Source organism: Dama dama, chromosome 30, assembly GCF_033118175.1.
Source record: "Dama dama isolate Ldn47 chromosome 30, ASM3311817v1, whole genome shotgun sequence".
NCBI lineage: Eukaryota > Metazoa > Chordata > Mammalia > Artiodactyla > Cervidae > Dama > Dama dama.
In genome coordinates this window covers 35,241,266-35,264,774 of record NC_083710.1, presented here as the reverse complement: position 1 = coordinate 35,264,774, position 23,509 = coordinate 35,241,266, and the positions used below count along the sequence as shown (strand labels likewise).

The 23,509-nt window shown below is 36.5% G+C and overlaps 1 protein-coding gene across 9 annotated transcripts in view; it reads left to right on the top strand.

Annotated features, from left to right (window-relative positions):
- PAN3 (poly(A) specific ribonuclease subunit PAN3) overlaps nt 1-23,509 on the top strand; it is a 119,995-nt gene that overhangs the window by 69,931 nt on the left and 26,555 nt on the right. For 7 of the 9 annotated variants that reach the window (XR_009691418.1, XR_009691419.1, XR_009691417.1 and 4 more), the window contains 4 exons: nt 19,480-19,727; nt 20,945-21,001; nt 22,206-22,310; nt 23,115-23,172. Coding sequence is in view for 6 of the 9 variants with exons in the window: in XM_061133728.1 (XP_060989711.1) it covers nt 19,480-19,727; nt 20,945-21,001; nt 22,206-22,310; nt 23,115-23,172 (468 nt within the window). In the remaining 3 variants the exon portion in view is untranslated. The remainder of the gene's footprint in view (nt 1-19,479; nt 19,728-20,944; nt 21,002-22,205; nt 22,311-23,114; nt 23,173-23,509) is intronic. The other 2 variants (XM_061133729.1, XM_061133731.1) reach the window with 1 other exon arrangement.

The window sequence follows — 23,509 nt, the reverse complement described above, 5'->3', positions numbered from 1 at the left end:
GTGTTACATAGTACTTGGGTTGTTCACCCTTTCCATTGTCCTCCTGCCTAGTTAGCTTCTGACTCCTTGCAGGTAATTTCTCTTGCTCTCCAAATCTGTTAGAGTGCCTGGACAGACTAAGACAAGTTTATTTGAGCCATGTTAGTATGTTCTCACTGGCTTTTTACTGATGACTCTGCTGGGCTGTTAGTATTCTTCTCTCTAGGACAGTGGTTCTTGAGTCACATCAGAATCACCTGGAGTACCCGTTAAAACCCAGCGCCCCCTTGGTCCGGCCCCCAGAGCTGCTGAGTCCATCGGGTGGTCTCAGTGAGCCAAGGAGTTGTTTCCAGGTGATGCTGATTACTTTTCCGGGGACTCCACTTTGAGAACCACCGCTCTACTTGATGCTCTGAGCTACCTTCCATCCACTTTCTTCTTACAACTCTTTTCTTCTCCTGACCTTCTGCTTGCTTTCTTTTTTTTTTTTTTTTTCCTGCTTTCTTTAAATAAGAAAAAGACTTTGAGTCTAGGACTTGAATTGTTCCCTGTGAATAAGGTACATGGGGCTTTAAGTTATTCTTTAGCTGAGGTTAACTTTGCTTTTCTGGATCAAGTCTGTGTTGTGAGTAACTGAAGTTATCAGATAAGTAACTGCTGAATTAATTGTTACAGGAATTACAGGGGTTCCTGAAACTCAGCCAAGATCACAAATACCATTTAAGTAAAAGCAGGCAACAGGGAGTTCTTCTACCTTAGTAAGGCTAATGGGCACAACTAATGTAAATTAATTATTCAGAATACCTGAAAAATGAATAGCACAAGTACTGTGGCTGTTTAAAATTTTAAACCCCTTAGAGCTAGAGCTAGTAGTCACATATCTTCTATTTGCATGTTATATTTTATTTTAATATGTATAAGATTTTTATGTAAAGATCAATTAAATTTATTAATGTTAAAGAAATAAGTGTTTATTGATTTAATAGCAGCAGTCTTGAAGTCAGACTTTTTCTTTTTAATTTGGTACTAGTTTTTATTCATTGGAAAGAAATTTAAAGTTAAAATTACATTGTTAGCTAATATTAATCTTATTTTTTGTGAATATAATTTTTTATAATCAGACATGGTCATCTTGGAGTAAGTTTATTGTTCATAAACAGTACAAGATAATTTATCATTATGAATGAAGCATACCATTTAGTCATAAACAGTCTCTGTCTCTTGAGAAGGAAAACGATTCTCTTGATCCAGAAGAGTTATGTTTGGTTGCTAACTTTGTCGCTAACCTTCCATTTTCTTCTGACTCTGTTTAAGTAATTTAAGTATTTGGATTTAAAAGCTCGCCACCATTGCAGAGGCTAATTTATCTGAATTAAATTATCTGCTAATTTTATAAGGTGATTTTATCAAGTTTGGAGACAAGCAAGTCACTTTTCTGTTTTTTCAAATATTTCAGTGATCCAAGTAAATTACTCAGTGTGCAGGCCAGAGGGTATAATTCTTAAAATTGTGATTCAGTTGTTTTCAAGGCAGGAATCTGGATAAGTTATTCGTATTTTTAGAATTTAGGCACTATAGTTTACACTTAATCTAATATTTATTGAATTAATTATTGAAAGCATACGCAAATGAGGCTCTTGATGAAGGTAAGGTTGAAGTTAGCCAAATGAAAGATTACTGTGTGTAGACATGGAAAGCAAAATAGTTGTGCAGACTGTAATCTCCATCACATATTATGTAAGAGTATGTGATTGATAAAACTCAGGTTAAATTCATGAACTCACAGTATTTCTTAAATTTGGCCAATGAGATTAAGTAAACTTTGTGAGGAAGCTTTAGGGCACTTGATAGTTTTATTAATGCTTACAGTGTTTCTAATATCCGAATAGTCTGAATACCTTTTTATCACAGATAGATATTCAACTAAAGTGAAGTATGATTACATTGTCAGTTGCTGAAATTCTCTAGATATTGAGGGGAACTCAGAGATTGAAACTGAGTTGCAGTTATATTGGTTGGGTCCACATAGCTTTGTTTTAAAGAGTATTTGTGTTTTTTTAAAAAATAAAGTATTTTGGAGTATATTGAAACTTGCTGTTTTTGTTATGTAATGTAATAGAGAATATTTGTAGTCTTAATCAAATACAGTTTTTAATAATTGAAATGTTACTGTAAATCAGTGAACATTTTTTACTTTATATTTTCCTAAAGTTAAAAATAATGCTGATTCTTTATGCTTCTTAGAAGAATGAGAAAGAATACTTTATTTGTTATATCTTCGTAATTTTTAGTTCAATTTTTTTCTTTTGATGGGGGCTTTAAAAGCAAGAATCAAGTTTCTTGTAGTCACTAATGTATTAACAGGGTTTAAGGTACACACTGAAGGGTGGCGAAGGGTCTGTACCAACATTTCCCTGAATACTTTTAAAATATATGTGTTTCTGACCAGGACCTATCCTAAACCTGCCATTCCAGTTTCTCACTCAGATCCTTCCTTCCTTTTGCCTCCAGTTCTGCACATATCTGTTTTATTGAGGGGTTTTGTTTCTGGTACTTAACTCTTGGAAATAATTTTGTGTACACTTAATATTTGCAGGCAGTAACATTAGTGCCTCATGTGGGAAATGTTCAGAGAAACTTTTAAACAGATACTCAAACTTAGTTTTATCATTTAAGTAATACTATATTTAAATGAAAATCAGTGGAGAACATGACCCACCCCCTAAAAAAAGAAATGTTGTAAGAAACATAATTGTGTAATCTTTTTTGCTTTCATAATTTTGACTTTAAAGACTAATGTATAATAAGACAATGTACTATTGATTACATTCATGAAATATTTTTGACCATAACGGATTTATCTCATGGCTTGAAATACTAGTGCTTAAAAAAGCTATTAATTAAAATTATTTGCAAATTATCTTGGTTCAGTGTTAACCTTTTAAAGATTAATGAAGGATATGTACCAACATTTCTCAGGGTGCTCTTAAAATGTATGTCTTTCTCACCAGGGCCCATTCTAAACCTGCCATTCCAATTTCTCACTCAGATCCTTCCTTCCTTTTCCTTCAAAAGGGAAGAGTTCTGCAGAGAGCTGTTTTATTGAAAGCCTTCCTGGTAATTCTGATGTCCATTTCTGGTTAAGAACCAGTGCTTTAGAAGGTTTGGGCCAGTGGAGAAGCACTGGTCTTGTTACAGTGAAGTGAAACAGGAGTCCCCTGCCCTCCTCCAGTAACTTTCCATTCCATATGTTTATAATTAAAAGAAAATGTTCACATGTTGTCTTAAAAGGTTTCATTTTTTTTTTTGAGTTTTGGTATGATTATTATGGAGCTATTATTGTCTGTGTGCACAAGAATGTATAGTTTCTATGTTATTAAAAAATTATAGATAGCAAGGATCCTAAACTATGTAATTCATTTTCCCAGCTTCAGTCCCTCCAAGCTAGCTAAGCCATATGAAAATTTCCTAATTACTTTAGAAGAATATGTCCTAACTTCCCTTGGTATGTCAGTTCATTTCAGAATTTGTTAATTCCTCTTCTGCATTTCATTTGCTGGGTTAAGGTTTTTTCCTTGTCTGAGCTTTTATGAAGTTGAGTAAACCTCCTGTGATGCTTAGAAAGATGCTTGAGCAAGAAATTTAAGACTCATCTTTGCTCATTTTCCTTCATCTTTACAGATAGTCCGTTAGTAATCCTGTCAATTCAACCTTCATATTATTTATATATCACAAATATATGTTGCCTCCATCTTAGAGCAATCCATCATTGCTTCTTTTTTTTTTTTTCATTGCTTCTTTTATATACTTGTTTTGTCTGATTGATCTACCCTGCATTTCTTTTTCCATGTTAAAAGCAGAAGTCATCAGTTTATGGCTTACTAATTGTCATTGGAATAAAATCCAAGCCCCTTCCTGTGGTATATAATTTGTGTCTTATATCTCACCTTTCCTCTCTGTCCATTGTGTGCTCAGGTCCAGCCATGCTGGTCTTCCTCACATATGTCAAGCTTCTTTTGGCTCATGTTCTTTGTGTACGTTGTTTCACTTTGTTTTTTCCATGTAGGGTTCCTCCCCTTCTCTTAGGTGTCACTTACAGAGTGACTTGAAGTGTCACAGAGAAAAGGACCTTTGACTAATGAAAAGGAAATTTCCCATCATTATATTTCATTGTGTTTTCCTGTTTCCTTTTTAGAACTTACCACAGTTTGAACTTGTGTTCTTTATATTAGAATGAATGATCCTCTTCATTCCCACTGGGATATAAGCTGCCTTGTGGAAGGAACTGTGTCTAGATGCTTATTAAATATTTTTAGAATGGAAAGAATTGAAAATGACTACTAAATGACCAGCAGCTTTGTTTTCTAAGTGGAGGACCTCCTCTGGTGTATCCTGTTGAGGATATGTATTTGAAATTGGCCAGCTTTCCCTCCATCTCTGTGCTTTCCTCTACTTAGATGGCCCTTTAGTCTTGAGATTTTTCCTAGTTTTCATTGATTAGATCAAATGACTTTTTTTTTTTTTTCCCCCGCTGCCCCCATCAAAGCCATTTCTGTTTCACTAGTCATCATTACTGTCTTCTATCTCTGTGCTTCTATAATGTTTTCAGTATCTCTTAATGTTTTTAAATTTCTGTCTGTATGTTTTAGATGTATTTATTTCCTTCACCAAAGTTAAATGCTTCTGGAGGTATTTTTATCATTTTATTCACTATTGTGATCACACATGGAGAGCTAGAATAAACACTAAAATGGAAGAGTTTTCAGCACTGTAGTGGGCTTTATGTGTATAGTACGAACTTCACTAGATCAGAACTGGACCTTATTTCCTGAATTCCTGGAACCTTGCTCAGTGCCTGACCTCATGCAGTGGTTCCAGTAAGCTTTTGTATGTATCAATAGTTACAGATTAGCCCATGGTGCTTTAAATGTACAGCTTCCTATGTCCCCATTGAAGACCCATGGGGTCAGAAACTCCATTTTTGGAGCACTGCCATTGCCTGCATGTTTACTATTTCGCAGGAGATTCTGATGTCTGCTCTTTACTTTGAGAGGAAAATAAAAGTTCAAAATTCCAGAAAATTTGAAGGAAGGTGAGATTTTATCTGATTTGAGTGAGGGTATCCAGAATGAAGGTTCATGGAACACCCAAAAGATGGGTTTTAAAGGATAGATAGGATTTCTTTAAACATTTGTAACGCAGGCAGTTGAGAATCTGTGAAGTTTATTTTTTGTTTCCTATTTGTTTTAACCAGTTTATTACCATAATAGAGAATTTTTTCACTCGGTGAACTTTCAAAAAGTAATTCCACCTGAGTTAGGTAAAGACTGAACAAACGTAAAGAAAACCTCAGGCGTGGTGCTGAGCCATAGACTTGGAACAGGCTCCTGCCGGAAGACGTGTTACCCTCGAGTGCTGCCTGTGGAGGAGCACTCCGAGTCCGCGTGGAGGGACTAGGATGGGGTCGATCTTTTACTGCCTGGCACTTTGTTTTTTTTAAACAAACTCTCCGTTGGTGTTCATGTGCAGTGATTCCTCATGAGAGTTGAAACTGCTGTCATTAATTAGCTCACATGGATAGTTCCGTTTCTGTACCTTTGGCTCTCAGTCACTGCTTTTGTCACGGGGAGTTTCTTTTTCATTTATCTTTTCAAAGATGTATTTTTGAAGTTTGCCATTTGTGTGATGTGGAGAGCCAGCCATCTCTAAAATATCAGAGGAGTGCAATTTTGTTTTAAAGTTAAAATTACTGGGCAAGGTTTGAAAAAGGTTAGATTGGGCAGAAACTTGGGAAAATGAACGAAAAATGGCCCTGAGATAACACATCATGTCTTCGAAGTACCTGGTACTTCTCTCTCATAATCGTTACCAATTTTATTTGCCATTAGCACCCCCAAGGTTGGCACATTGTTTCTTGAGGGCTGTCAGGATGTGGGGAGAGGAGACAGGACTGGACAGGTGGTTTGGAACACGTCGATAGCAGGCACCTGGAGCTTAGCAGGCGTCGGAAACCTAAGACTTAATTACCATTTCTGCCCCTAGAGGACCCATGAGCCAAGAATACCAGAGCTTAATTAGGGCTTAGAACAGTGGTTTTCAAACTTTTTTTTTAAAGCAGCAGCACTTGTGAAGTCTGTATGTAGTCCCCAAACCTAAAATTATGTAAAGCAGATAAAACTGGCATTTACAAAATCAGACTTCTCTGGTGGTCCAGTGGTGGGGACTCTGCACTTTCAGTGCAGGGGACTCAGGTTTGATCCCTGGTCAGGGAACTAAGATCCCACTGGCCATGTGGTCCCCCCCCCAAAAAAAATTAAATTAAAAAAAAAAAAAAAGATCAGGTTTATTAAACTTATTCATGAACTTATTCAGTGAGAAGAGAAAGTCTGTGGTATTTTGGTGAACACAGTAACTTGAAACTGGTGGGTGAAGAACAGTAATTAGTCTTAAACAGTTCTCAGTCTCCTTTTGTGTGTTTTCTATCATATAGTAACAAAAAAAATCATGATTCACATGAATAAGTTGTGCATCCATTTTTTCAATTTTTTTCTGAGTGCATGTGCATTCAAATAAAGTTTATTGCAATTACTACCTTCCTAATCAAAGATCCATGTATATACACAGGGGTGACAGGAGAGAGGGTCTGTATTCTATATCTCTCCATGAAAATACCTTAACGCAGCAGAAGTGTGTCAGTGATGATCTCTAGTGTGTTGAAAAATGAATGCTAATTTGGACCTGCATTTGTGATTTTATTGTTGATTTACTAAAAGTGAAAAAAAAATAGATGAGATTCAAATCAAGATTTTCACAGAGCCCTGACTCATTTTTGGAAGCTTAGGGTTCTGCTCAACGCAGTTTGAAACCCACTGGCACAGAGGTCTGCTTCTTGATTGGAAGCAGTCTGCTGGTACTCAGGAAAGCTGGAAAGCTGGAAGGGTTGCCCTTCTCACCTGAACCACAGAACACAGGAATGATTGGAGTGGCTATCTGGTGAATTCTCCCAAGGATACTATATGGCAGGTAGCATTACATACAGTGGGTGTCTTAAGACTTAGCTCTCCTTTCTCTGAGAAAGGCTGGGAAATTGAGGAATGAGGAAGGCTTAAGACCAAACCAAAAAACCTCCACCACCTGTCAAATGCCTGTATTCAAGAAAGAATACAGGTTTCAAGACAGTGTGCAGTGTTGTATTGGCCATCTTCATGCCTCCTTCTGGAATCAGTCTTGAGTGATGTGTTTGTTTTATGAAAAGCTTTTAACCTAATTCATGTGAAAGGACAAAATGATGTTTCTGAAGGTAGCTTGAGTTCTTTGGTTGTCTTTCTTACAGAGGGTTTTTCCCTCTCCATTACAACATAATTATTGTAGACAGAACACCCTAACTCATGAAGTGGAAAAGCCCCCTAGCTTTGTTGTGGTATATTTTGAGGTTCAAAGGTTGTACATACTGAGTTTTGATTTTAGAAATAATAGAGAAGGCAGTTCACCTTTGCAGGTCTTGAAACAGAACATGTTACTCTTTTTCTTTTAATTCAGAATATTTTCTCCAGCCTGTGAATATGAGGACCTTGTATTTAGGGAATTAAGTAACATTTCACTAGCTTTTTATGTATGGCTGTAAGCAAAGCTACCCTAGATATATAGATGGCTTCTGGGTGGATGTATTTAATTCCCCCACTCACATATGCACGCACTCACACAAACACACACGTGCAAACATGCATATACGGAAGGCAGCTTTTCAAAGTTTAAACAAAACACAGTAATAGCTTTGGCTCTTGAAATACTTTCCACTTACAGTCCCTACACATTTCTTGTTGGGTGAGAAACCCTATGGTATGGTTGATAGCTCTTCTGGTAAGCTTTCTAGTTTTAACATTTCTTATTATAACCAAGTTAATGCTTTAACCAAGAACTGCCTGTGGCATATGGATGCCTTCAGTTTATCAGCTACTCTTGTAGCCAAAAGGAAGTTGAACTGTTTTTTTGGACCCATTAAGTTGTCCTTTCCACTTGGGTGTTGAAAGAGCTTATGAGCAGTAGCTGTTCTGATTGTTGTTGGTTGTTTTCTCTAGGGAACAAGCTACCCTCTGAGTCAGCACTGGACTTGAAGATAAATCCTACAATTCATGAAACTGACTGATTCGACTAAAGGATGGATAGTTTGGGCAGCGTTGGACAGCTCTGAGGGGTCTGTTTGTTTAACTGAAGGGATTGTTGAGTTCAGCAACTTTTAATTCCCCTAATCATAAAGGGTTGCTGTTGTGAAAACAGGGTTTCTGAAGGAATCAGTTCTGGCAGTTAACGTCAGTATTCTTTTTGACTTTGTTTTCATTTTATCACCGCACTTAATGAAATAATTCTTTAAAAGCGTCGAAATTTTACTGCTATTTGTTGCCAGCAAGAATTAGTATGCCCCTGAGAGGTCCACAGAGGGCCTTTACAATCTGTTTATGAATTGAAGTTATCCTTTTTGTGGGGTTCATACACATTTCTCGCCTGTAAACCTTTTGGCATTTGGGTTGTTTCATCTTTGCAAAGGTAGTTTGCATTTGTGACTTGAAACTCTGAGGATTAAATTGAACTTAATTTGATTAGCGTCTGTTTTATTAGATTAGTGAAAAATTTTCATTGTGGCTCATGGCTGATATTGTAATGTGATCTTGATAATTTGCAGTGTTTAACCTTAAAAGGTTATTGTTATTTTTTAGTCTCAATCTTCAAGGAAATGAGAATAATTATAATGTTGAATTAAATGGATTTTTTTTTTTTAATGAAACATGAAGGTTTTAAGCTACAGAGAGGAAATTTCTCATATCCTAATATTCTGGGCCCTTATGAATTACACAGGAATACTGCGAATTGTCTTTTGGGAGGCTTTTAAAAACAGGGTGTGGCGTGATAAAGGAAATACTTCAACCAAAGGTGTGTGATCCATATGGTAACAAATAACTTCTGTGGTTTGAGAGTTAAAGGATTATAAATATGTTAATTTTGTTTTAATCATTTGATAGTTTGATTTAAAATGTATAGAAATAAGAGGCATTTTACTTAGTATTTAAATTGATTATAAAATATCTTTAATTGTTTAGGCTAGAAATGAAAGTGATCATTGATCATGTCTGAGTTTGAAAAATTGGGCTTTAGCCAAGTGAGCTTTCATACATTTTAGCTTTAGGTTCATTAGTTGCATGAGTATTATTACCTTAAGTCTGGTACTTTTGATTAATAAAATTTTTAATCAGTTTTTATAATTATCTGCAAAGCTGAATTTGACTGAATGATGGAGTTTTTATGGGGAAAGAAGTAAAGACTATAGAGACTAGTATTATCTTGGCTTTCACATACTAATCCTGTTGCTTTTTGGATAGTGGGGTTTGTTTTATTTTGTACAGTCTGTTGGAGGATTAGATCCACATTTAACATACAGACATGCCTAGGTGATGGTTGTCTCAGTTAAATATTTACTTATGTCCACTTTTTTTTTTTTTACCTTAGAGATCAACTTTTTATTTTTTATTTTTTTTCCATTTATTTTTATTAGTTAGAGGCTAATTACTTTACAATATTGTAGTGGTTTTTGCCATACATTGACATGAATCAGCCATGGATTTACATGTGTTCCCCATCCTGTACCCCTCTTCCACCTCCCTCCCCATCCCATCCCTCTGGGACATCCCAGTGCACCAGCCCCAAGCACTTGTCTCTTGCATCCAACCTGGACTGGCAATCTGTTTCATACTTGATAATATACGTGTTTCGATGCTGTTCTCTCAGATCATCCCACCCTCGCCTTCTCCCATAGTGTCCAAAAGTCTGTTCTATACATCTGTGTCTCTTTCTGTCTTGCATATAGGGTTATCGTTACCATCTTTCTAAATTCCATATATATGTGTTATTATGTCCACTTTTAAAGTTTTCTTACCCGAGTTTGTAACTTAAAATTGATAGTAAAATGTTCCCAAAACGAAATTTAGCAAAATATTTACTTTTTAAAAACTTGCAATACCGTGAAGGATTATTTATTGCCATGTAGTCCCTGGATTCTTAGATGCCATCTCTCATAAAATGCACCCTGTCAGTGTAATAATAGCCTTTTGAGGGAAGGGAAGAGAAGTTAGTATCTAATGATACTATATAATGACATAGAAATTGACATAGATAATGACATAGAAATTTTAAAAAACTTTAATAAAGAAAAAACATTTAAACTTCTGTATTGCTGCTGCTAAGTCACGTCAGTCGTGTCCGACTCTGTGCAACCCCATAGACGGCAGCCCAACAGGTTCCCCTGTCCCTGGGATTCTCCAGGCAAGAATACTGGAGTGGGTTGCCATTTCCTTCTCCAATGCATGAAAGTGAAAAGTGAAAGTGAAGTCACTTAGTCATGTCCGACTCTTAGCGACTCCATGGACTGCAGTCTACCAGGCTCCTCCGTCCATGGGATTCTCCAGGCAAGAGTACTGGAGTGGGGTGCAATTGTCTTCTCCGTCTGTATTGCTAGGATTCTTCTAAAACACTCATCAGGTCTTTAAAGTCTAATTCTAATTGTCTTTAAACTGAGTCACCCTTGTCCTCAGCAGTTCTACACAGCTTCGTATGACTTGTTTCTTCTTACAGTACCTAACTGTTTAGGATTGATGGTAGAATTTAGAGGCTTACTCTAGGAATCCAGAAGCTTTGCACAGATGAATGCTTTAAACCTAGTGTACCATCCTCCTCCTCTTTAATATTTTATGTGTTCTGATATTTGGCAATTCTTCTGCCTTGAATCACATTTCCTTCTTATAACTTTTTCTTCTAGCTGCATTATTTTTTTATGACCTTTAGGGATTTAAATTTGGGTTAAAGTCAACAGCGTGGAGTACTGCAGTGGGTTGTAATAGCGCTCAAGGGACCTAGAGTCTAGCTTCATTTCTACCTTCACTGAGTTTATGTGCCCAGGCTCTGTCGGGCACCAGTTATTTAGTTTGTAGAAAGAGGGGAAAAGCTTGGTCTACTTCTAGCTTAAAAATTGGAAATTGTAAAACATTCTCCTCAAAGCATTGGCAGTTAATGAAGTAGATTCCTTTTTATCTTTAAGTAATTGTTTAAGTGTGACTTAATGGAGTGATTATCATTAAGCAAAAATACTAAGGATTTTTGAGTTTAGGATTTTTAACTTGATGTATTTTTATTTATAAGGCAATGAAAATGATAACTTTAATATTGATATAAATATATGCTTAAGGTTATTCAAAGCATAAAGTTAAAAGAAGCTTTTTAAGGTAAAGTTATTAAGTATTCAAACAACTTTTCTTTATTTCTTAATTAAATACTGTGTCATGGGGAACTTTAGTGTATATCCAAGAACATCACTTTTAAAGAGCTATTTTCCCCTAAAATTACCCTTATCACCTTAATAAACTTAAACTTCAATTGATTGATAATGTTTTCTTTGTCTTTCAAACTGCCATTCAATTTTTAAAAACTTATCTATTAAGATGTTGAATTAGAGTGTTACCATTTAAAGGTCAACATATATAGTATGTGCTCTGGGTATATATACATTTATTGTAGCTATAAATAACTTTCAGAATTTAAGACTATTTCTTTAGGCTACTTTCCAGAACTAGAATTTCTGTGGCAAAGGCTGTGCATAGTTTTTGTTGAAAGCGGCTGTTTTTTTATAATGTGTGCACCAAACCATGGTCTGGGTGGGGCTCAGGGTTACTCTAGAAGTCCAACAGTTATTTACTGAGAATAAAGATTTGTTTTATATACCTCTAATTTTTAAATAAGTAAACTTTTGAATCACTTCTATAATTTTAGTGTACTAAACAAATGTGCCAACTAATGATATCATACAACCTTTTCTATTTATTAGTAGCTGAAATGTCATTATAAGCCACAACATACATATTTTCTTTTATTGTGTATGTTTAGATAGTTCAGATACTGAAGAAAAGAGCTGATAAAACACATAAGTTCAGCTCCTTTTTATATGAGCTAAATTTAATTTTCCTTTGCTGTATTTCCTAGCCATGAGTGTACATCACTAGTTATATAATTTATCTCAGTATGTATGGGCCATACATAAGTCCATTGCCCTAACTTAAAGCTTACTTGTTTTTCCTTGAGGCATATATTCAGAAGTGAGAAACACGTTTGCCCTGATATTTCTCTGTAACAGTATTTACCACAGAAAAGTGGTGGCTGTACTGTAGTAAGACAGCCCAGGATATCTGTGCAGAAGTGAGTTAACACAGCAGGCTGAAGACTGCTGTCCTCAGCAAAGCCTGCCTGCACGGTTGGCCCTAGGCTGGCGTCTGGGACCTTGGGGTTGGCGTGTTCCTGCTGTTCCCTAACTGATGAGGGTGGTTTCCTGTGCCTAGACCCTTTGTGCAAACACTGGTTTGTGCTGCACATGTGCTTTCCTTCCGAGTGTGTGGGATTCTGGTGGGTGCTAAGTAGAGGGTGTTTGGGTGACCAGTCACCCATGAGGACCTTGGTTGCCGAGTCTCTGGTGGGCCTCCCTGAGCAGATCCATTACAAGTGTGTTCCTGGAGGAAGAGTGACCCCTCACAAGGAAGAAAGTGTAAAGAAGCCTCTGGTAACCCCCCTAGACCCTGTTCCCCTGTGATCTGGATGTGAACATGCTGCTGTGCTCAGTCATGGTCCCGAGCGCAACTCTGTGCCGAGTCCTTCCAGTTTGTCTGCTTCTGAACGTGGGTGTGGTCTTATTGATCCCCAGTCAAGACACTTTGTTCCTGAATTTACTAGAAACTGTAGGGATTACATTTTAGACCAGTTTATTTATGCAACCGTTGTTGACATCATGTGGAGAATTTAGCGCACTTCTGACGTTATTCTGTAGCTTTTTAACATTTTACTTTAGGAAGTTCTGTTCAGTAGAATAGAAATATTCTACTGAAATATTCAGTAGAAATCTGTCCTGCATATAGTATAGCTTCCTAGAGTATCCTAGGGGTTTGTTTGACAGGATGGATGCATTGCAGATAACTCCAGATTTTTTACTGTCAATGATTACAATTAAACACTTACTTTGAACTCACTTTCTCCTGCTAAGAGCAGCTAGTGATAGAAATGGACTAAGAAGTAAAGCTTGTTTCTGAATCACTGAGGAGCAACTCGGGGCAGGAGGGGCAGAAAGTGCTTTGAGCTCAATTTTGGAGTTGACCTTTTATATCCATCTTTTAAGTCATCATAAGCAATATCAAGGAAAAGGATTTATTAATGTGTTGCATGTTTAAGGTCCTGTTAGAATTTAGGAGTATAAACTTAGTGTCTGTTATTTGAGCTGTCACTGTGCACTGTTTTATTTGGGAGGGGGTGTGATTGGGGACTTTGGTTTAAAAAAATCCATTAAGTAAGAATTGTATCTTTAGTAGTTACTTTGGTTTTTTGTATTCCTGGTTATGATCTTATAAATTCCTTACTCTGATTTTCTCTTAAATGAGGCCCTGTTTGGGGTTAAAGTTGGCCCTCTTGTTAAGAAGAAGATGCTTCCTCTGTCTTTAATTCATTCATCTGTTCAATATGAGATATATGTGATTTCTAATCTAAACCATTCTCCTTTGTGTAGCCATACATGACAGTTTATTGCTGAGGATTTAGTTTGGTTATTGGAACTTTCATAAAGTTAAGAACTTGAGTTACAACAGCATCCACAATTTTAGTTAAAATGTTAGTGTAATCTGGATTTACCCAGTCTGCATAGATCTGTAAAGAGTAGTGCAAGGATACTCAGACGGCTGTGTCAGAAGAATGCCCTTCATCTCAAGTTCTTTCAAATTTTTCTTTCTCTTTCGCATTTGCTTGTTTTGACGTTTACTTTTAAATAGGGACTTTTACTTTTACATAGGGACGACTGGCATCTGTGCTACTTGACAGCATGAACTCTTGCTTTCTTCTCCCAACTTCTTGTTACGCTCAGATAATTCTGGTGGTGGCACTCTTCATTTCCTGATCATAGCTATTACTGTACCAAGAAGAGGAAACTTTCACCTTTCTTTCTTTTTGACAAATGTATTATGTGCTGACACCGTGCCATTGAGGGTGTAGTTGGAAATGCAGAGAGGATTGAGGCATAGTTCTTCCCTACACAGAGACAGTTTGAATTGTGTGCTCCTGGCAGCAAAAGAGAAAGTACAAAATGCTGGGAATAATTTTTAAATACAAGCATCCAGAGAATTTTTATAGAGTAAGAAGATTCTTCAGAAGTTTGACCTAGAATTTGCTGTGAGGATGGGATCTAGAGAACTCATTGATGGCAAGGAGTGATATTGATGAGGGTACCAGAGGGGAGGGGACAGCCTTGAAGACTGTGGATCTGTGAAACAGCCGGGCACCTTCAGGGAGTTGTATTTAATCTTTAGGTGAATCGAAGAGGGTCATTAAGATTTCAGTATGGTCTTTCTATCCATGACCATGGGTTCGCTCTCCAGTTCTTTTTTCCAGGCCTTTTAAAATACCCTCAGCTGGTAAAGAATCCGCCTGCAGTGCGAGACACCTGGGTTCAGTCCCTGGGTTGGGAAGACCCTGGAGAAGGGAATGGTTACCCACTCCAGTATTCTGGCCTGGAGAATTCCATGGATTGTATAGTCCATGGGGTCGCAAAGAGTCAGGCACCACTGAGCGACTTTTACTTTTTTCCACAAAGTTTTATAATTTTTAGGGTTTTCTCTCTCTCTTTCACATGCAACAGTTCCACCTGATTGTTTGCAAGAGGTTTGTCTTTACTGACTCTGTTCAGAGCTCTTGATTAGTACTTCTTGAGTGAGGATTTCTTAGTTCTTGAAAATCCCAAAGCTTTGCTTTGAATGTTGCTTCTCCAGTATTCTTGGTCTTTTTTTACACTGGAAACTCACCTACTCATTCTACCTTTTGTGTATCTTAACCAGTCTTCTATATTTTCTAACCTTTATTTCTAGATTCTTGTCTGGTTTACTTTTCTTGTCTTTTATTATGTCTACTTTTCTATTTAATCCCTCTTAAATTTTTTTTCTCCCTTTAATTTTAGTATATGTGCTGCCGAAGCGAGCACTATTTTTTCTCCCTTTAATTTTAATGGTTATGTTTTTTGCTCTTATAGAGTCTAGTTTGTTCTGTTTAAGAACAAATACCAGGGGTATGTGTGTGTGTCTGTGAGTGAGATGTTTGTCACTTTTTTTCATGACCTTAGTCATTTTAGCTGTAGATTTAAAAAAATCTCCTTTATAGGTTTCTGTTATCTGGGATTCATTGTTCTGTGGGTTCTGATTCTCAGTGCGTTGATCAAGTATTGTACACACATGATTCTTGGAGTTCCTTCACATGGAGTTATTTTCTAGAGAGAGATCGATCTCTGTGTGTTTCGTGTTGTAGAAGTGTTTTTTGAAATAGTTGGTGTTTGCTTTATCCAGGTGTCCATTGCCAGTGCAATTTAAGTTTTATGCTTATCCCTCACCAGGATCCCCAACATGGAATCTCCTGGGGATTTTCTCTCCTGCCCCAGTGTAGGGTACAGGGATTGGGTTTTCATTTCTCTTGACACCACCCCAGCCTTCTCCTCAGACAAGACTATTACCTTTTGCTTCTGTGGGTGGGTAGGTAGAAGTTTTCTCCTCCAGTAGGACTGATGGTACAGCTTTTCCAGACTCCTAGCTTTACACTGGAATTTGAATTTCGTTCTCCACATTTTATGTGCTCAAGGCCATGTTTCATATGCCATTGTGAACATTAAAGCCTCAACTTGTAGAGTCTGTATCTGGCCTAGGATCTGATTTTCCAGAGTTCCCACGATACAATGTCTAATTCATAATTTTGCCTTAATTTCTCGCTCTTGGAGTTACTGTTTTTATTCTATTTCAGCTGTGTTTTAAAATGTGGATATTATATTTTATCTCACAATTCTGTGTTCATAATTTTGGTTGTGGTTGAGGAAAGATACTTATTTTAGCATTATCTTAAATGGATGTTTGTATTTAAGACCAAATATTCATTTGGTATATATTAATATTGGAGCCATTTACGTAATGGATTCTGTCATTATTTACAAGAGTCTTTTTTGTTTGTTTTCTTGGAATTTTCAGGTATAGAATAATGTCCTCCAGAAACACTGATACTTTTACTTTCATAAGTTATGCTTGAACTTTTTATATCTCCCTTTATTTTGTTAATTGCTGTAGTTAATTCATCCAGTGAGCATTTCTGTCTTGTTCCTTACTTTTATTTGAATTCGGTACTTCTAAGAAGGATTTTTTTCAAATGTTCTAAAGCAGTTAGCTTATCATAACATGACGTAAATATCTAAGTTTGTATATTCACTTAATAAGAAATTATAGTGTAATTATTATATATAATGTCACCAAAATATCATTTTAGGAGTGAATTACAAAAGTAATGCAAAAAATAAACACACAAATGAAAGATTTTTTAATTAGCTTATTGTTTTAAATCAAGATTTTCATTCTTCCAGATTGTCTTTCATGGTATCCTCACTCTTTTGCTGTATTTGCCTAAGTGTTCCAGTGACTGAGTACTAATTATTAGCAGACTGTTGTAATAGCCACAAGTAACACCCTGCCTCCACCCCACCATATAAGGAAAGATGGAACTTACAAAGGAACATTTACATGTGAGAGAGATGAAATGAAATCTGTTCGTTTCACCTCTATTTTTAACTGCTCATTTCTGTAGTAATGTTCTGCTGCTTTGTGCCATCTATAGTGTTGTATTGGAGAAGGAAATGGCAACCCACTCCAGTATTCTTGCCTGGAAAATCTCATGGATGGAGGAGCCTGGCAGGCCACAGTCCATGGGGCCTCAAAGAGTCAGACACAACTGACGAACTTCACTTTCTTTCATAGTATTGTATGTGAGTAGTTAGTATTGTATTGTGGTTATTGTCTTCATGAAACCAGACAGAAAAACTCTCACCAAGCAGATAATACGCATATTTTACTCAATTCTGTACCATGTTGGTAAAACACTTTGGTGCCACAAAGCTTTGCCCTTTGTGACTAGATTTGATGTTTCTGTAGTTTAGAAGTTAAATTTCATTTCTAGCTTCCCATACAATTTAGTTATCTTGTTCTGCTTATGGGCTGTGATACTTGTTACTATTGTGCATGTTGTGTTTTGTATGTGTTTAAATAATTCCAGTCAGCCTCTGCTCAGATACATGAACTCAAATTTCAATACTGAAACTTTGTAGTGGAAAGTCACAAAATTAAGAGAAGTCTTGTTACTTACATCTGTTAAATTCTACTAGTTTGTTTATGATTATCTTTTTTCCATGTGTTTAGCCTTAAAGAGAGGTTCTATGTTTTGTTTCACTTGTACCCCTATATAAGACTTAGGGGTTGGACAACTGTATTGGATATTGGTTAAGAGTACAGGCTTTGGAATCAGATAGACCTGAGGTTGAATCTTAATTCTTTTGCTTAATAATCTGTATTTGCCTTTACAATAAATTTTTAAAAGTTATTAAGTTAGTTTCTTCCTCTGTGAGGTGACTATGATACCTACCTCACAGGGTCTTTGTGAGGATTAAATAGGCTGGTGTTTGTGAAGCACTTTGTTTAGCACCTGACACATGGAAAGTGCTAAAGAATTGGTAGCTGTATTTGTTGCAGTTTATTTAATTCAAAGGTAGTAAACAAATTTACCTCTTTAGTGACTTGGCCAGCTTTATAATCTAGGAAAGGCTTAGAGATTAGCTTTAGGAAAACTATCTAGATGCGTTTCATACTCGATAATTGGGGAGTAGTTATCTTTTGAAAATAATCCTCCTAATTTTTACAGTATGTACTAACCTACAGTTAAATGTATAATATACAGAGTTAGAAGAAAACGCAACACTCTGGAACAGTTTTTTTTTTTTTTTAATTAAGCCTATATCTTAATAGTTTGGTTTCCTTATAAATATATTTTTAAGAGTTTTAGATGTTAAGACGTATTTGGAAAGTCTTGACCAGTTTTAATGTCAGTCCAGTAGACATTGTGTTAACAGCAGAAAGAGTTAAGTTGAAAGTGTGGAGACTTGGGTTTGAGGCCTGACTTCGCTATTGGCTACATACATTTGTCCTTGGTCAGATAAAAAAACCCCATGTCTAAATTTTGATCTCTCCTGTGGTGCTTGTGACCTGACCTACCTCACCTAGTTGCTCAGAAAATCAGATGACATAATTGTGTCAGGACTCTATAGAAAAGTACAGAGGGCTATCTAGAGTAAAGATAAGTATTATCTTAGTTCTCACCTTATTTTTGTTTACCTACATCTTTTCAAAGAACAGTGTTGATGTTTTGTGAATTCTTAGTATTTGAAATTCATACTCCTGCTTAATGAATCATATTTTTGTGACCAGAGGCATTTTGGTAACTTTTTCCTTGAATTGTGAGATGGCCTATTATCCTGAAGGTGAAGAAGGTTTTTAATCATTCCCCAAATAGCCAAAAGATCATTTCTGGATAAACTCCGCGGCCCCTCCCCCCGCCCCCAAAAGTGTAACTGTAGCTCTAGAAACTATTTTCAGTCTGCTCAGAACTGATCACCTCCATTAAGCCTTTGATGAGAACTCTTCCTGGTTTTACTTAATTTGGATTCCATCTGCATTTATGCATGTAGTTTGCGGTACATTGGTTTATATTTGAGTGTTTCTTTGAGTCATTTTGTGTCTTCCCCATGTGATCTGGTCTTGCTTCCTCAGCTAGCCTGGAGTCTCCTCAAGGGTGAAGACAGTTGTCCTTCCCCTTTCTTCATGATAGAGGATGCTCTGCATACATTGCTTTCTTACTCGTGTTTAGGTAAAACTTGCAAGAACAGAGTAATACCAGTTGGCCTAAGTATGCATCTGCAGAAATTTTATTTGTCTACTATAGTGTATGCTTATTTAAAGACAAAAGGCATCAAAACAATATACTTCTTTATTTAAAAAAATACAGTATTTAAGCTGCCATGTATTTCAACTAGGACTAAGTTTTCTTTTGCTTTTTCAAGCCATTCTGTTAAATGTATTTGGCCCAAAGAAATCTAATAAATCTCATTAAGTAGCTTGATTTTTTTGATACTAAATCATTTTAGGAAATGTGGTGATTGTATTGTTAATAACCACAGTTGTAAATGCTTCTTTCCAAGAAAAGGAATTTTGCCTTTTATTAAAGACTTTAATAAAAGGCATAATTTTATAGTCACAGTTATTTATAATTTTTCAATTAAATTCATTTATTAAGTTAATAATTTTTATTGTTTCTCATGTAAACCTTTATATGGAGGAGACTTATTCTTACAGTAAATTTCCTGATTTATTTGGAATTGACTGTTTTTGAAAAAAAAGAAATTCTTTACATTTGCTTTAATCAGAGCTTTCTCTAGGACAAGATAAAATTGTCTTTTTCTTTGTACTTAAAGAATTTTGCTAAAAATGTTTTCTTCCAAACAAGTATTTGCAAACAAGTATTTAGTTTTCAGATTTTTTTCTCTAAACCCAGTTTTTGCTCTTCCATCTACTTTAGGAATGTCACTGTCTGCTGGATCCTCCCCTCTTCACTCCCCCAAGATCACTCCACATACTTCTCCTGCCCCCAGAAGAAGAAGCCACACTCCAAATCCAGCAAATTACATGGTGCCTTCTAGTGCCTCTACGCCCGGAAATAATCCTGTTTCTCAGACACCATCTTCTGGTCAAGTGATCCAAAAGGAAACCGTCGGTGGAACGACGTACTTCTATACAGACACGACTCCAGCACCTTTGAGTGGAATGGTATGTCTGCTTTAAACAAGGGAGAAAAAACAGGGCCCTTATAGCAGCTCCTTATTGATGAGAGAGATGAGGAGGTTACCCCCTCTTGTATCTTTTTACTGTGATGTGGAAAGGTAACTCATTTCTAACTCAGATGATAATTCTAATCTCTTCTTACTTCTTCAAAGTAATCTGTTTCTACAGTAATAAAAACTCTTGGGTTGCCATTACCTTCTCCAGGGGATCTTCCTGACCCAGGTATTGAACCCAGGTCTCCTGCGTTGTAGGCAGATTCTTTACCATCTAAGCCCCAGGGAATCCCAATAATAACTCTAGTTTTGGACAAATCTGGTTGTATTTAGATTATATTCACACTCTTAATACTTTATAGCACATCTTGCTTTAGGGGTCCCCTAGTACTTGTGCCAGCTGGGATTGCCATTTGCTGACCCTTGTTAATAAGTGTAGGTAGACTCACCTCTGGTGAGAAGTTAGAGAAGTCATTTCTTAACAGTTGTGACTGAAAGCAAACTGATGGTCAATACTTGCCAGGTGAGGCAGTGATTTAACAGCTGGAACTCAGGATGATGGAGCACATGGTAATAGGAGGGCTGTAATGTGGGTCACTGGTCAGGAAGGAAGAGTTCAGGGAGCCCTGCTGAGAGGTAGGGAAGGGGCCACCAAAGGACTGCAGGGAGAAGAGGGGAGGGGCAGAGAGGGATGGTCATGTTCCATAAAGTGTACCTTTTCAGTTTTGTAATTTTGTCCATGTTCAGAAATTATTTACCTATAGAAAAGTAGTAGTAGATGAAGCTCTCATGAGTAAGAATGCCAGATTCCATTAAAATATGAAAGCTGGTCTACACCGTAAACTGGACAAAATCATAGCTGATAGACTTATATGAAAAGTGTCTTTGGATTTTAGTAACCAATCAGATTTTGATTCCGTAAATTAATGATTTATTTTGGTTGATTACATTTCATATTTTACTGAAAGACAGTTTGAGTGGAAAGAGAACAGATTTTTATTTTTCCTCTTTTAAGAGTCCTAGTTCTGCCTTCGTGTTGTGACTCTTGAATCTTAGTGTCTCTGAGACTGATCCCCCAACTGTAAGTGACCACCGTCTGAGAAATAAATGTGAAAACATTTATGGAAATACTTGTGAATCATGTGAAATGCTTTCTAAAAAGTAATTAAGCAGCTAATAGTTTTTTGTTCTGTTTTTGTTTTTGGTCAGAGATCTTTCAAAAATTATCACAGAACAGCTTGCCGAGCAGAAGGTCAAATAATTGAGGTAGAGTAGAGACTTTCCTTGGTTCCTTCAAGTAAGAATTCCATCAATGTTTTGCTTTTGGGGAGGGGGTTATTATATTTCGTAATTACTTACATTTTTATTTTATCACATTTGTAGAAAAAAGTTCAGTTTAACCTATAAAGAGATTGTTGTATCACAAAACTGTCTCAGCTGTTTCTGTGGATATTATACATGGCACGTTTTCACAATGATTTTACCCTTCAAATAGCTCTTAAAAATACACTCCTGGTAAACCTGAGGTAGTTCAGCCCAACTGTACTACCTGATGTAAGGAAACCATGGCCAGGGAAAGGAGGCACTGTTCTCCTCGCAAGTGTAGTTAAAGGAAACCTTTCAAGTGTTGCAAAACCACTTCCTGCTTGAGATCCAAAGCAGAACAGTCATCTGAGGGCAGCGGAAGTCAGCTGAATTCATTTTTAAAAGAGAAAAAAAGGGTTTGTTGCAGCTTTAAATATGAAGGGATAAAATAAAAGATATTTTAGGGTGTACTTTGATTTTGTGCTGTGGACCAGTTGAGGGAAGGAGAGGCAGAGGAAGATGGGAAGAAAGCAGGGTGGTGGGAAAAGCCCAGTTGGAAAGATCAAAGGCACGAGGCTGGCAGCAGAGTTTAGTGGCTTTGTTGTAGTTTGGTTGGAAGGTACATACTCTGTTGCATCCTTCTGTTCACCTCCACTGCTGACCCAGAGGATGCTGGTCCTCTTTCCTTTTCTAGTCTGAGGTGTTAACAAGCATCTAGATAACTCTTTGTTCAGTTTGGCTGCAGGAGACCCTTCCAGAGGGCAGTTTTTTGGGCGGCCAGGGCAGAGTTACTCCATGCTCTGACTGTTCCCAAGCACTTTTAGTATCTACTTTCTTCCTCTCTTCCAATTGCCTTTAAAAAATACTTCCAAAAAACTACTTGTGCCTCTCATTGGAGGTAAAATCTTACCATATCTGAGGAAATGACTCCTTTGTTATTAGAGTTTAAAAAATTGACTATTCCAATAAAGATTTTAAAAATGAATTCATTTAGAAAGTGTGCTGATAACAGCTATTCTCTGAGGCCTTTAATTCACTGTCATATAAAGATTAAAACTAACAATTTATCACTGTCATTTAAAGATTAGAACTTTATCACAGTAATGATAAAGCTTATCAGTTGAGAAAAATTGATCATTCTGTTTTCCCCTTTGCTGTCTTTTAGGTATTTCCCAATTACCACATCTATCCTCCAACTGCACCTCACGTTGCTTATATGCAGCCGAAAGCGAATGCACCTTCCTTCTTCATGGCTGATGAACTGCGACAGGTACGCTTTCAGGGTTCAGAGTGGAAACACTTGATGTCTGTAGTTCTTTAGCAAAGAACTGGAGAAACAGCAGAGCTCCTTTCAAATTGTATTATTTAATTAGATGTGCTGTACTGAAGCAGATAGAATTTATGAGTTCTAATTGACATATTTATTTAAGGAAATGTGTTTTTCAAGACAATTGCAGGTAATACAGAACATAGACTAGCTATTTAAGTGGACCACCGTTTTGCGCCTCACGTCCTGTGCATTGAAAAGCCTCTGAAGTATATAAAATAATTTAAATGGTTTCTGATCTCTAAACAAATTTTTGCTAATATCTGTAGTTGTTAGCTAATAAGTAATTTGGCCTAGAAACGAACCTCATTTTAAGAAAGCTCAAAATTTTCTACAAAGTAGGTTTTATAAAATAATGTAATTTTGTTGTTGTTAAACAGGTATTACTTGATATGTAGGATTTTATTTTACTCTTAGATCCTCAGAAATGGTTTTATTTCACAGAAGTAAGTTGCACCCCCAGAATATTGTTTGTGGAGTGAATTATTGACCACAGAGCTAACTGTAGGCTCTGAGTTGTAACACTGCTACTTGACACTGCTACTTGAAACCAACTAGAGTTATGGGCAGGCCTAGCTGGGACTGGAATTTAGACATCTTACCAGTATTGGAAATGTCATTTCATGATACCAGTATTGACAAGTGCACATGCCAAAACTATTAATGGTTATGCTATTCAGTTACAATAAAAAGTCCATATTTCAGAAGCTGTGTTTAGATATAAATAAACTTATTTTCTTTTCTTAGGAGCTGATAAACAGACATTTAATAACAATGGCTCAAATTGATCAAGCGGATATGCCAGGTAAAATGCAAGTTGATTGATCCTTCCTTTTAAAGGAGAGTATAATCCTTACGTAGTTCCATGGTTTTTATGCCTTAAGTCAGCTAATTACTGTTTAATGAATATATTTGTTTGAAATCTAGTTAAGAATTCCAAGATGCCATTGGTCATCTAGTGTTTTTCAAATAATTCTACATGTGACAAGATTCTAGTTTATCCAAAAAATAGGCAGTTTTAGAATTTCCACTGTGATGTGTCTCACTGTGCACTAGAATGTTATTATCTTTTGAAACCTGACAAAGTGTAGGTACTTAAGTAGGAGTGGGAGGTGATTATTATTATTATTATTATTAACATT